This window comes from Globicephala melas, chromosome 18 (assembly GCF_963455315.2).
Source record: "Globicephala melas chromosome 18, mGloMel1.2, whole genome shotgun sequence".
Taxonomy (NCBI): Eukaryota; Metazoa; Chordata; class Mammalia; order Artiodactyla; family Delphinidae; genus Globicephala; species Globicephala melas.
The window spans coordinates 1,350,523-1,365,455 of NC_083331.1; the positions used below are offsets into that span (position 1 = coordinate 1,350,523).

General features: G+C 42.0%; 1 protein-coding gene across 2 annotated transcripts in view; it reads right to left on the reverse strand.

The window, feature by feature from the left end:
• MICU2 (mitochondrial calcium uptake 2) overlaps positions 1–14,933 on the reverse strand; it is an 84,716-nt gene that overhangs the window by 23,782 nt on the left and 46,001 nt on the right. Inside the window, exons 3-6 of one of the 2 annotated variants that reach the window (XM_030882700.2) lie at positions 12,751–12,782; positions 12,572–12,647; positions 5,425–5,472; positions 4,400–4,482 (exon numbers count right to left, since the gene is read on the reverse strand). In XM_030882700.2, coding sequence (XP_030738560.2) covers positions 4,400–4,482; positions 5,425–5,472; positions 12,572–12,647; positions 12,751–12,782 — 239 coding nt within the window. The remainder of the gene's footprint in view (positions 1–4,399; positions 4,483–5,424; positions 5,473–12,571; positions 12,648–12,750; positions 12,783–14,933) is intronic. The other variant, XM_060287820.1, reaches the window with a different exon arrangement.

The window sequence follows — 14,933 nt, forward strand, 5'->3', positions numbered from 1 at the left end:
TATAGGTATTATTTCCCCAAGGGAACACTAACGACGGTCACTTAATCACTGTTTGTGCCAAACACAGCAATGTTATTTCTGCTTTCCTTCACCTGAATGGAACTGATTTCAAAGATAAATTTATGATGACTATCTAGTATTTCCCTTCTTTCGTGCTTTTCGAGTATTTTTAACCCAAGGTCCTGAGTAAGAGCTATGTATGATATCTGGAAATTCTTGGTTCTTTCCATTTTGTCTGTTTACAAGTACCTTCAACTTCTTGGTGGAATTCCAGGCTGCTTTCATAAAGCAGTTGGTAACTGGTTAACAGTGATAAACTTTACCCACGCTGCTTCTTTGGAAACAAACAGATTTGGTAATGTTTGTTCACAATGACCTAATGAAACACATTTTTGTTTTCAAATCCATATCTCTTACATATGACATATTTGAATAAATGAAACATTCAAAAGATTCTTTAAGCAGTTAAATGGTACGGTTTTCTCTATAGATTTTCTATTACATTAAAAAATTTATTATTATTTATTTTATTTATTTATTTTTGACTGCACTGGGTCTTCGTTGCTGTGTGCAGGCTTTCTCTAGTTGCGGCGAGCGGGGGCTGCTCTTTGTTGCGGTGCGCCGTCTTCTCGTTGCGGTGGCTTCTCTTGTTGTAGAGCACGGGCTCTAGGAGCCGGGCTTCAGTAGTTGTGGCTCACGGGCTCTAGAGTGCCAGCTTAGTAGTTGTGGCACACAGGCTTAGTTGCTCCGCGGCATGTGGGATCTTCCTGGACCAGGGCTCGAACCTGTGTCCCCTGCATTGGCAGGCGGATTCTTAAACCACTGCGCCACCAGGGAAGCCCCTCTATTACTTTTAACTTCTCCCACTTTGAGAAAATGAATTCCACAAGATCACGACCTGTTTCTCTGAACAGTACAGTGAAACCTCACGTATCTAGAGAAACACTTCAGGCAACTCCAATCCTTGGGAATCCTCCAGCTTTCTTACCTAAGCTGAAAACCCAGAAGTAAGAAAAACCTTCTCAGCATTTGAGACAACTGTCATAAAGAGCATGTAATAAGATATACTAAAAAGTTTCTAAAAATCTACAGCCTTGTGTGTTCTAAAGCAGTGCTGACCAACAGTGATGCAATGGAGCCACACAGTGATTTCAATTTTTTAGTAGGGCATTAAAAAGAGCAAAAAGACAAATCTGTATCACGGTGCTTAGCACGTATTAACTACTTAGACAAGCACTGACGAATTAATGAGTACTCACATAAATGACTAACTTATGACTTTTAAAAAAAGCCTTTGAGATATGAAACAAATGGAACTCTCTTACATTGCTGGTGGGGATGCAAAATGGAACACAGATTTTGGAAAACAAACTGGCAACTTCTTACTTTATACTTAGCATATGACCCAGAAACTCCACCCCCACATATTTAGTCAAAGAAAACATATGTTCACCCAAGACCTGTGTATGAATATTCACAGCAGCTTTATTTATAACAGCCCCAACCTGAAAACCACCAAAATGTTCATCAAGTGACTAGATAAACAGATCACATCCACACAATACTACTACTCAGCAATAAAAAGGAGCAAACTACTGACAAATGCAACACACAGATGAATCTGAGTCAAACAAAGAGTACATATCAATACTTTCTGATTCCATTTATACGAAACTCCAGGAAAGGAACACATCTATGCTGGAAGAAAGCAGACCACTGGCTGGTCTCCTGGGGCCAGGAGACGGGAGGAACTGAGTGTAAGGATACAGGAGGACTTTGTGGAGTGTGGAAATGTTTTAGATCTTGACTGGGCTGGTGGTGACATGAGCAAGTGGACTCTTTGAACAGGTACATCTGATTGTATATAAAGGATCCCTCATATCCCTTTGATAAGGATCCATCCACAGGCTTTGCAAATTTAATTACTAAAATATTTGGTTTTATATGTAGGAAACTATCTCAAAGATTAGAAACAAACAATATAGCAAAAAAGGTCTTCAGTAGGGAATACATTTATAAATCAGTGGGATCCCGCAAAAATTAGGTTTATAAATATTTAACATCTTTAGAAGTTATCTGGAAGAGGGTGTATAGTATATAAATCTAAGCGTAAAGTAAATGACAAGAACACATATGTGAGTGGGCAGTAAAGCAGCAGGTGAAATTCTCAGTGTTGCAGCTTGAAGTGCAGCAGAAACCATTTACTGCGGCCAGTGTCGGTAGTTGTTCAATTATTCTAAAAAGTTTGTTAGGTGGCGCAGTGGTTAAGAATCCACCAGCCAATGCAGGGGACACGGGTTCGAGTCCTGGTACGGGAAGATCCCACGTGCCGTGGAGCAACTAAGCCTGTGCGCCACAACTACTGAGCCTGTGCTCTAGAGCCCACGAGCCACGACTACTAAGCCCACGTGCCACAACTACTAAGCCCGTGCGCCTAGAGCCTGTGCTCTGCAACAGGAGAAGCCACTGCAATAAGTATGCGCGCCGCAATGAAGAGTAGCCCCCGCTCGCCGCAACTAGAGAAAGCCTGCGTGCAGCAACGAAGACCCAACGCAGCCAAAAAAAAAAAAAAGTCTGTTAATCTGGGGAGTCATTTGAAAAAATAGATACCTACATAACAAACATTTAAATTAACTTAAAGAAGTAACATCCATTTTAGAACCAAAGCCTTTTTTCTTTGGAGTGAAGCCACTGATTGAAATTACTGGTTATTTTTCTTGCCTAAGTATTTTATTTATTTATTTTTTTGCGGTGCATGGGCCTCTCACTGCTGTGGCCTCTCCCGTTGCGGAGCACAAGCTCCGTATGCGCAGGCTCAGCAGCCATGGCTCACGGGGCATGTGGGATCTTCCTGGACCGGGACACGAACCCATGTCCTCTGCATTGGCAGGCGGACTCTCAACCGCTGCGCCACCAGGGAAGCCCTTATAAAAGATAATTTAACATCTGTAGTTTCCAGTTTCATTTTTGTTAAAGTGCAGCAAAAAATATAAAGAAACAGGTGAAATTAATATCTCAAAATTATGACTTTATCATGTACTCAATACAAGAATCAAGATATTTTACATTCCTTTCTTTCTTCTTCAAACTCCAGTGCATATTTTACATTACAAGACACTCAGATAGTGTATTTCATTGGAAATATGGGCACACGTCGTTTTATTGTGCTCTGCAGATTTTGTGTTTTTTACAAACTGAAGGTTTGTGGTAGCCCTGCATTGTCAGATGATGGTTGGCATTTGTTAGCAATAAAATATTTTTAAATTAAGGCATAGACATTGTTTTTTAAAGATATAATGCTATTCCACACTTAATAGACTACAGGATAGTAAAAACATAACTTTTATCTGCCCTGAGAAAGTAAAACATCTGTGTGACTTGCTTTATTGTGGTGGTCTGGAACCAAACCCACAATTTCTCCAAGGTGTACCTGTACTTGATCCATATTTAGATTTTGTAAAATTTAGAAAAGTAAATAAAAAGTAAATAAAAATTAAAAAGCAGATCCACATACTCAAGTTGTTTCAAATATACTTGAAAATCTGCCAATACCTGAAGTGAATGTCAGTTTTTAAATTTAAATTTAATTAAAATTCGGAAACTCAAGTTTCTTAGTCACAAGTTATATTTAACAGCCGCATGTGGCTACTGGCTACTTGACCGAACAGTCCAAGAACGACTCGTTTTAAATATAATTTCAACAAGCCTTGTGGTCTGTCTTCCCAGTACACTGGGGACTGGGAGAAAGACACAGAGGACAGAACTGACTTATCTTCTCCATAAAGCGCTGCTCTAGATCGGGAACAGTAAGCTCTGCCTGGCATACTCCCCGCTGTTTACATGCACTGACGTACTTTTAACAGTACCATCGACTTCCTTGGAACGGAGTAAAGTGTGCTGCTGGCGTGTTACGGAGTTATGTCTTGGGAAATATCATTTAGACATATCTCACCTTTTCAATTATGAGCCTTCACAAATTCCTAGAGAATCTGAACCAATTTATACCTTTTGTGGCTTTTTCATTTTCCCTCCCTATTCTTCCTGAAGGCTTAAGGTTTTATTTTCCTTATTCTTTTTTTGGTGGGGGTGTATCAATAATTTTTAACCATCTATAAAGTGCTTTCTGTTGTATTATCATTTGCTGAAATCATAAAAATAAAACTCTAAAACATTGCAGATGCTTAAGTTCATTTCTCCTTTTGGAATCTCATGCTCTGTTCTGTAACTGTTTCCTCAAGGCTGTATTATAGAAAATTTAATATTTTTGAATGTATAAATGATTTCTTGACATTTCATATGTAAGCAGTAAATATAATTTTCATTTTAATGGAAATGTAAAATTATCACACAAACATCCAGGTGTTTTATAATAAACCAAAAATAACTAGAATCTACTTACTTTAAAAAATTCCTTTTTCTCAACCATCTCATCACCATCTGCATCCAACATCTGAAATGCAACATGAAACCCAGTATGGGGTTCTGCAAGTGAAAAATGAATAATTATGTAAATGTTGGTGGAATGCAAGTTACCTGAAGATCTACAGGTCTTCAAACTTGAAATAAGCAACCAGAAACAACATGAGTAAGTGCCTAAAGTAGAGGAAAAACAACCTCTTCTCAGGATAACAACTTTCAAAGGCTGATATGTCTCCATGGCGTGCCGTTCTGCTATGAAGTGTTCTGCCCTTCAAAGCAAAATTCATTTCAGAACGTATTTCCTTCCGCTCTACTAGGGGCTTTCCTGTACTCTTACAGTATGTTCTCTATTTCCACATTGATTACTACTCTTTATTTCCCCTTCCCAAGAGTAGGGTTTTGTAAAAATTATTTTGAAATAATCTTAGGCTTACAGAAATACTGCAAAGCTGGTACGGTGAGTTCCCACGGGCCCCCACCCAGCCTTCTCTCATGGCCGCATCTTGCGTAACCATAGTACCTTTACAAAAACTAAGAAATTAGCACCTTTAACTAAACTACAGACTTCATTTGGATTCCATGGTTTTTCTATTCTAGGGTCAAACACAAGGAAGCCTGTTGCGTTTAATTGCTATGTCTCCTTATCTCCTCAGAGCTGTGAAAGTTTCTCAGTCTTTCCTCGATTCTCATGACCCGGACAGTTTGCAGAGAGTTACTGGTCAGGAATTTTGCAGAATGTCACGTGAGGGATTTTTAATATTCCTAAGTGAAGGCTGCGTCTGACTCTTCAGTTCAATAAGCCTTCAATTAAGGAGACAAAGTTGTGGGGAGCCTGAGTGCAGGGGAGGTGGTAATCTCACCCAACAGAATCATCCTGTAGGTACAGAACGCAAGGCACCAATAACATTTTTCACGATAAAGATATAAATACCAAACTTCCAACACTCTGTCTGGTAAGACGAGAGAATTCCACATGATCGATGAGAAAAACTGTGGAATACTTACTAGTGAGGATTGTAAGTAAGAAAAGATATTCGGTATATGAAACCAGCCCTGAAAGAGATAAAGACATCAGAAAGCAAGTTTTAGATGGTTTAGAAGTAATCATATACATACTATATGGAACCTTCACCTAATTAAAAACACACACATTGTTACTTTAAATTACCTCTCTGGTATAGCGGAAAATTTTCATAAGAGAGTTAAGTATAGTACTAATACTTCAAAAACAAGGAGGCTTTTATTAGGTCACTATTACTAGAAAGGAAGGGGAATGGTCATTGGTCAGCAGGTACAAGTGTCCACTAGAGGTTTTATCTGCATGGCATTTTGTGTAATTTCACCTCAAATTTTACTATTCATAACAGCTCAAGTGAAGCAAACTTATAAATTCAGTAGAGTGACAGAGATTTGGATATACCAGAGGTCAAACCATGTTATTTAAAATGAAGGAATTAAATTTCTGTAGCAGTGACTTGATTTTAATCTATAGGTTCTCCCTGGTCTTTCTTCCCCTCAGTTTCAACTTAATTGTTGAAGAAGCCTGGTCATTTGTCTGGTAAAGTTTAAGTGTAGAAGATTTGCTAACTGCATCTTTTTGGTGTCATTTCACATGTTCCTCTAACGTCTATATTTTCTACAAACTGGTACTTACTTAGATCCAGAGCTGTGCTCAGATTCAAGTTTAGTTTTCGGCAAGAATTCTTTTTTTTTGGCCGCACCGTGCGGCATGCGGGATCTTAGTTCTCCAACCAGGGATCAAACCTGTGCCCCCTGCATTGAGAGCGCAGAGTCTTAACCACTGGACCACCAGGGAAGTCCCAAGAATTCTTAATAGATGGTGCTGCATACTTCCACCAGGAGGTCAAAATGTAAATGTTTACAGAAGATGCTAAATACCACTGAGAGATACTGATAGTGAGTTCCAGGACTTAAAGAAAGGTGAAGTCTTCCAGAGTTTAGATGACCGAAGATGTCTCAGAGGAAGTAGTTCTAAAAATGGTCTTTGTTCCTTTTTATGGTTGAGTAACTATACTCCAATAAAAATTAATTAAAAAAATGGTCTTTGAATGATAGGTGAAAACTGCAATGAAGCAGGGGTGGTATAAGTGGGAAAGCCATATGTATAGGAGAGATGAAGCTGCATATGAACACTGAAAAGTGAGTATTTGTCTGCAAGGATGTTCCTGTGGAAGAGTCAGTGGGAAGCACAGCTACCTGGTGGCTCAGAGATGAAGAAGGAAGCCTGGCAGAGGGTGATGGCAGCGGATCTGCACCATCCTGCTGTGAAGGAGGACCAGCCCCTATGGGCCCCCGGTCAGATACAGCAGAGACACACGGCCAAAAGCAGTGCAGAGCAAATGAGGCAGGTAAGGGTTTGACACCCAGGTAGTTCAGTGCTTCAGCTAACAGGCAACTTCCAGTATGTATTTAAATGCTCTTAATGACTTAACAGTTTTTTACATTAGCAATTTTTCTGTCATTTTCATCTTGGAGCAGTTGTGCTTCCCTTTAATAAAAAGCCTAGAGTAAGTCTTCAGGTATTTTTTCCTAGAAATATTCAGTGTTTATATGAAGGGAGAATAAATTAGATGTGTTTTGTCATATCTCATACCTGAGAGAAATGCTCTAACGTTAGTTGAAGGATCAAAGTATTTCATATCTTGGCAGCCTCAAAAAAGTGAACAGTTTTTTTCTGATTTTCAAAGGAATACAGCAATGTGAAAAAATGGCCAAACTGCTGGACTGAACTGGGCTTGGTGCCAAAAGGAGACCTCACTTTTCTTTTCTCGAGACATAGGTACATGTCCTGTGCAGAGGGGAACTTCTTGAAAAGGAAAATTCTTTGAAATACTGACTTAAATAAAATGCTTGAATAAACACAGTTGAGACAGTGTAAAAACAGCTCCCTACACTCTCAAGATAGATTATAGACAATACAGCTCTCCAACAGCATTCTAGGCACCTGCCTCTGAAAAGCTTTTAAAGGAAACTGACACTTCTGAATACTTATAGGAGAAACAGTTTAATACATATTTGTTGCACTGAATTGTAAAATAAATGCCGTTAAATGTCAATGTTTCAAAACTGCATGTCAAATAGGAAAGTATTTTAAATAATTTATATTAAAAAAAAATTTTTTTTGGCTACACCGCACGGCCTGCAGAACTTCCCTGACCAGGGACTGAACCCCCTGCAGTGGAAGCGTGGAATCTTAACCACTGGAGCACCAGAAAAAGTCCCTATATTTAAAAATTTATTAAAGAATCCTTAAGGGTCACTAGAAGAGATGATTAAATTCTGTTAGTTACTATGCTTCTCTAGAAATATTTTAAATTTGGAACTGTTGAAAAATATGACTTGCTACTAACTGCAATTTTGAGAACTCTGTTCTCCAAAGAGAAATTACTACATGTATCATAAGAACACATTTATATCTTACAATATATGTTATAATTTATATTCAGTATATCCTTGAGGATGGTATTATGTTGAGAATTCTGCTCAGTTTCAAAAAATACATAATAATTATAACTTATAATTTACTTTTCTTTATAATAATGCATGGAGGTGGATTATTTTATTTCAAGACTATACTACCCTTTTGTTAGTTATGATGTAATATACATTTTGATAGTTCTTTTAGGTGGTAATATAGAATATTTTAAATTGTTCCAAATGTAGCTAAATTTTACATTCTTTTTTTTCAAATGACTTCACTAATATCAACAAAGGAGTATATCTGGAAAAAAGTGTATCTTGAATCTTTCCTATAAAATATTCAGTGTTTTTTCTTTAAGCTGGAATGTACATTTCAACTCACGTCTTTCAGAGAAAAACTAAAAAAATAAGTCTTGTTAAGTCCTTCCTCAACATTTTTTCTTGTCCTGTAAGTTCTCTAGAGGTGGGAGAAGAGAGGATGAATTCAATAAATATTTAGAAGGCAAAATTAGAAAGATCTGTGTTTGGCTGCACATGAAGGATGGAGGGGCAAAGAGAAAGGGTTCAAAGCTATTTCCGGGTTTCAATGAGCTGGGTGAAAAGTACCACCACCCAGTAAGACACAAACAAAGCCTGGGTTGAGGGCAGCTGGCGTCTGGAGAAGCGGCAGTGCTTGGGGAGGCCGCAGTGGTTCTTACTTGGCCTTTTCACTCACTCTTCTTCTGATCCCTCACCACCACGTGGCTCTGTTCTCCTGCATTTCCCTGTCAGTGGCTTAATTTCCTTGTCACCAGTAAGTGCTACCATCAGGTCCCGATTTCCTTACCAGTCCTAATTAGTGACGGCTGTTTTTAATACACCCCCGCGTGAACGGCAGGAAGTCAGGTTGGATTCTCCTCCTGCCGCTGCCCAGCGCACATTTTCATTCGTCCTCTCTGACTCTCAAGTGGATGCTACCATGGTCTCTCTCTCCCTGCAGTCACTTCTTTCTTCTAGTTTCCCTTAAAGCCTCTCTTTCCTCTATTTCTCCTACTAATATCCTTATAGATTTGCCTAAAGGGGGAAAAAAAAATCAACTTTCTGCTTTGGACTTACATCTTCTGTTTATTTTTCGAACAGTCCGTCACTAAGGGCTTTCTCCCCCGTCATCCAGAAATACTGACTTTTTATTCTTTAAGAAATCTGTGTGATGCCCCTGTTCATTTTGAGAATATAAGTAGTCCTCCAGTTACATAAAGAACAGGGAACGAGAACTATCGAGTGAGAAAAGTGTGTGAGTAGGCTAATGGATCTGTCTCCTATGGTTAGAAAGCGGTACGTACAGATGGAGAGACAGAGCTGGAGATACAGATGTGTATGTGTCTGTTACTGAAAGTTAGAGACAGTAAATAGAAGTTACTAACCACCTTTCTCAGTACCCTCTGTATTTCCTATGGTATGGAAGCAGCACAGCTGGTAACGACACAGATTCACAACCCTCCTTCCCGAGACCAGACCGTGACTGCGGACATGGCCCGGGCCCAGCAGAACCTCTAACTGAGCAGCTCCAGGGACAACCCCGCCCCCGCCCCCCAGCCCGTCTGAAGCGCTACGATTGTAACTAACACAGTTCTGGAAGCTGCACTAACTGTCTACTTCCCCTCAGGTCGAACTGCTGCATTCAGGCCTCCACGAACCCGGAGCCCGGAAGCCTGGCCACTCCACGCTGTCATCTCCGAGCCAAGAACACGACGGTCTGCTCGCTGCTCTGAAACCTCCACTCCCCCGTCGTATAGGAGGCCTCAAAAACATTGCCCTTCACTTGCCAGGGAGCCTCCCACTTCCTTCAGTTTGTTAAATCTTGCTTTTAAACCTCGGTGTCTCCTGTGAGAACAGAGCGTCTGCCGGCTTTTCAGGGCTGACGAGTGGCTTTGCGCTCTGCCTCTGTCCACCGTGCCGCCCAGCGCGTGGCCCCTGCAGTCACTGCGGAACCTCCCGCCGTCTCCTCTTCTGCGCCCTCCGCAGGCGCCTCGGCCCCCTCTGCCCAGACGAGAGGGGTTTCTCTCATCTGACTTGTGGCCTTCTTACAGCTCCCCCACGGCAACCCGCCGTTCTTAGGACAAGGCCCACGCTCCTGGACACTCCCTCCCACGCTGCCTACGTACGGCTGAGGCTCTGCTCACCTCTCTAGCTTAGGTCCAACCGCCCTCAGCGGCCACACCCCACTTTCCAAACGGCCTCTGTCCTCTTTGTTGACACACCTGCAGCTGGTCTGCACTTCATCCTTCCGGAACCAACCAACCTCCATGCCTCTGCTTCTCCCCGGACACTCTGCGACGCTCTCCCGAATGGCCTTCCTCAGTAAACACCTTTAACTGGTCGCCGTGTGCTGAGCCCTGCCGCACCTGCAAGCGGCTTCTCCGCTCGGGACGCCGGCACCCTTGCAGACGGCTCAAGTGGTGACTCCTCTCCCCACTGCCACGCTCATCCCAGACCTTTGCTCTTCCAACCTCTTGCAGAAACCTGTTACTCCGAGGCTGATGCCGTCGAGCTGACCACCTCCGACTTTCTTCCTGGTCACCTACCCAGCTCCCTCTCTTCAGCCTTCCGTCGCCGGAGGCCTGAGCGCCTGGTCCATCGTCCAGCACACAGGACCACACTCTACTCTCAGACTTGGGGTCACCTCGTCACATTCACGCTGCCACTTACTCTGCTCCAGCCGGCCGATTCCATGACCGCACCCGAGGCCAAGCTCACCTGCAGCGGCTTCTCCGAACCGGAGCGCAGACCCCGGCTCTGCGCGCACGGTGGGCCCCGCTCCTGGGTTCCCAGCTCACCTGCTCCCACCCTCGCTGGCCGCTCTCTCCTGAATTCCCACTTTCTTTCCATCGCTCTTCCCATCTTACTTTTTTCTCTCCAAGGCTTGTTACTTAAAGACTCTCGTGTTTTTAAGTAAAACTGCTGCCCTCGACACCGTTAACCCCCTAGCCCACGACTTTTCTTCCCTGTGTTTGCCTAGTAACACCCTAACCGCATGCTTGTGTGTACTTCCCGGCCTGCCCGCGGCCAGGGGAGAGCCAGCTGGTGGCCACTTCAAACCTCCTACTTTTTCCACACCCTCCACTTTACGAAGGAATCAGGGCCACCCTCCAAACCCGCCTCAACTTCTCAGCCCTGCTCTGCAAACATGTGCGGTAAACACCCGCACATCATCCCTCCCCACGCGGTACAACGCAAAGCTCCCCGCTGAGGGGCGCGCCCTCCACCGAGCTCTGCACACCCTCCGCCCCCTCACACCCAGACGTGCGCTCAAAGCCCTTCGTGCAACACAGACTGCCAGGACCGGCCTCCAGCTCACACCCACCCCGCCCCGCACCACTGTCCTCCACGCTCTGCAATCTGCCCCCAGAACCCGTCCCAGCACCGCCCCTGCCCTTGCTGACGCGCGGGAGCACCTCCCCACCGCCAGTGCTAACCACGTTCTAACCCCCTTCCTTCACGGGCCCTGCACACTGATGCTCCCTCCCTCCCAGGCTCCCGAGACTCCCTCTCCCCCTCTGATGCCTCTGCCTCCTCTCCTGCACGGCACCTCCTCCTCCTCTGCTCTCGTGAATGCTGGTGTCCTCTGCGCTATCTCTGAGGCTTTGTCTTCTTACTTTAGAATAATCACTTTACTTACTTATCTGGCTGCACCCCTCGGCATGCAGAACTTCCCTGCCCAGGGATCAAACCCGCACCCCCTGCAGTGGAAGCACAGAGTCTTAACCACTGGACTGCCAGGGAAGTCCTTTCTCTTCTTCTTCTTCTTTTTTTTTTAAAAAAATATTTATTTATTTGGCTGCGTTGGGTCTTAGTTGCGGCACTCGGGATCTTTTGTTGCAGCGTGCAGGCTCTTAGTTGTGGTGCGTGGGCTTAGCTGCCCTGCAGCATATGGAATCTTAGTTCCACAACCAGGCATCGAACCCGAGTCCCTTGCATTGGAAGGCGGATTCTTAACCACTGGACCACCAGGGAAGTCCCAAATCCTTTCTCTTCTCTTTTTTTTCTTTTATAAATAAATAAATAAATTTATGTATGTATGTATTTATTTATGGCTGCATTGGGTCTTCGTTGCTATGCGTGGGCTTTCTCTAGTTGTGGCGAGCGGGGGCTACTCTTTGTTGTGGTGTGCAGGCTTCTCACTGTGGTGGCTTCTTTTGTTGCAGAGCACGGGCTCTAGGTGCACAGGCTTCAGTAGTTGCAGCACGCAGGCTCAGCAGTTGTGGCACACGGGCTTAGCTGCTCCGCAGCATGTGGGATCTTAGTTCCCAGACCAATTGAACCCGCGCCCCCTGCACTGGCAGGTGGATTCCAAATCATTGCACCACCAAGGAAGCCCATCTCTCCTTATTCTTTTTTTCTCTTTTTATTTTCTCTCTTTTTTTCTCTTTTTTTTTCTTCTTTTTTTTCTCTCCTTATTCTTGATGCTCTGCCTCACCTTTCTCTCCAAGCTTACTGAAATCAATGTTTAAATAATTTTTCTGTGATTGCTCAAAGAGTTTAAGAAAAAGTGCTTCAAATGTAATGAGTATTTTATTATGATTTAAAAACATCTATTAAATAACACACTTATAACATTCTCTCTGCAGATTCTCTAATGTATGTTCTTCAATATGCAGCTGCAAACCTCACAACTTAATTCCTTAATAATACTTTGGTTAAATAAAACACAAGTAAAACAAATAAAAATTACCTTTATCGCCAAGGTCTCTAAAAAAAGTTGATCCACAACCAGCTCCTTTGATTCCTGCCAGTACGTCCTCAATATCCTTTGAATAAACATATTAAAATCTTTCAATTTAACTTATAATAGTTGATTTTCTATCTTAAAAAAAAAGAAAAAGAAAAAAGACCTTCACCTCCATTGCTTACCTTATTTGTCAGCCTCTTGACTAAAGTTTTACCTATAGCAAAGAAGAAATATTATTTAGTACCCATATACCTTGGTAAAATTCAACTTCCATTAAGAAGAAAATCACTTAAAAGACAAAACAAATAACTAAATATTTATAAAAAATAGAAGTCTGGCAATTTCAGCTAATATCTTTAAACAGAAGTTATGAGCCAGAGAATTCTAAGTGTAAACACAAACACTGTAGTTCTTTGTAAGACCTATGTTCACTTTCACTCACTCCCTTCCAGAAATATGGAACCTTCTAACCATCTCTCACTCATCATAGCTGTCTAAGAGAAATAAGTTTGTGCCAAACATTATTTCTTTCTTTACATGATTATTAAAATCTGTCTCCTTTTGCTTTCATTGACTAAAAAAATACACATTCATCTTTCAGAAAGCTACCTTTTTAACCCTGAAAGGTTCTTAAGGTCACAGCTCTGCAGTCAGATCTAAAGGCTGGTCGGGGGCTTCCCTGGTGGCGCAGTGGTTAAGAATCCACCTGCCAATGCAGGGGACACGGGTTCAAGCCCTGGTATGGGAAGATCCCACATGCCGTGGAGCAACTAAGCCCGCGAACCACAATTACTGAGCCTGCGCTCTAGAGCCTGCGAGCCACAACTACTCAGCTCGTGTGCCACAACTACTGAAGCCCGGGCGCCTAGACGCCATGCTCCCCAACAAGAGAAGCCCGCTCGCCGCAACTAGAGAAAGCCCGCGCGCAACGACGAAGACCCAATGCAGCCAAAAATAAATAAATAAAATAAACAAATAAATAAATAAAATAAAAGTAAAGGCTGGCCAAGATGGCTGTTCATTCTAAAGTGATGTTACTTTTAACAGTTTCCTACTGGATAACAGATTAAAATTCTTTCAGGCTTTCCGCCATCGTCTTTAGGCTGACTTCATTTTCCTCTTATCCACTGTAATTCTAAAGCAATCACCTTGCTTCTTTTGTTGAGACTTTTTCTGAAGACAGCCTCAAGCCATTTACACATCTAGAACACTGAAAAATATTTTGTTAATTTTATTTCTTACGTAAGCCATATGCATCACAAACTTCCCTTCTTGCTCTCAAAATTATCCATGAAGTTTGTTCAGTGCAATTACATGGTGTGTGAAAATTCAGGTGACAGGTTGAAAAAAAACAATACTTTTAGATGTGGCTTTTTGCAGTTCGGGATGCTTAAATTTGGATTATAAATCTACTGGGGACAAATTCTATTATTTACTGTTAATAAATTATCAAGATTTTATTTTTGCTTTAATAATTAAAACATTAATTGTGAACATGACCATATAATTTTTAGAAACATCTATGACCATGTTTGTAAGCTTAGGAGTTACTGTTTTGGAAAAATTGTCACTGATAAACTATTGTTACCCAATGACAAATAACTCGATTCAAATGTTAGATGCTATTATAACATGAGATCATCAAATAGATAGAAGTTACCCGGTAATTTCATGTTGACTACAAGTTCTGCCGGATACCTGTATATGTATTTGATTATCAAAAATGGAGAATCCATGTACTAAATGAACTTGTCTTGAAAAAAATTTTTTTCAAAATGGAATATTAGAAAATGGTAAAGAAATTACCTTTGCTGATAAAAAGTCTGGGGTACCTCTGTTACAGAAAATTCATTTTTAGGTTAAAAAAGAAAAAGACAAGGCAGAGCTCCTAGGAGAACACCTTGTCTTTCTTACTTCCTTTCTCCTAAGTCAATAAACATTTCTCTGAGTAAGAGAGGAGACTGTGGTGTTTCCAACCCAGAACCCTCTGCTGGGGTTTCTTAGTGCGTCTCACCCAGGCTGCCTGGTTTTAGACCACTCGTTTATGGGCTCCCCAAGGAGAGAGACCAAGTATCAGATTTAAGAGGGGTGTGGTCTGGTCGGCTACACGAGGGGCATGACCTTTGTCCATCTGACAACAGTAACAACACAAAGACACATTAAATATACTTAAATATATGTATTCATTTTTGCCAGTCCTCTCCCCCCTACTTTTTAAAAAATTGAGGTAGAGTTGATGTCCAATATTAGTCTCAGACATAAAACATAGTGATTAATAATTTTGATAGGTTATACTCCATTTATAGTTATTGTAAGATATTGGTCATATTCCCTGTGCTGTAGCAGGGGTCCCCAAACCCCGGGC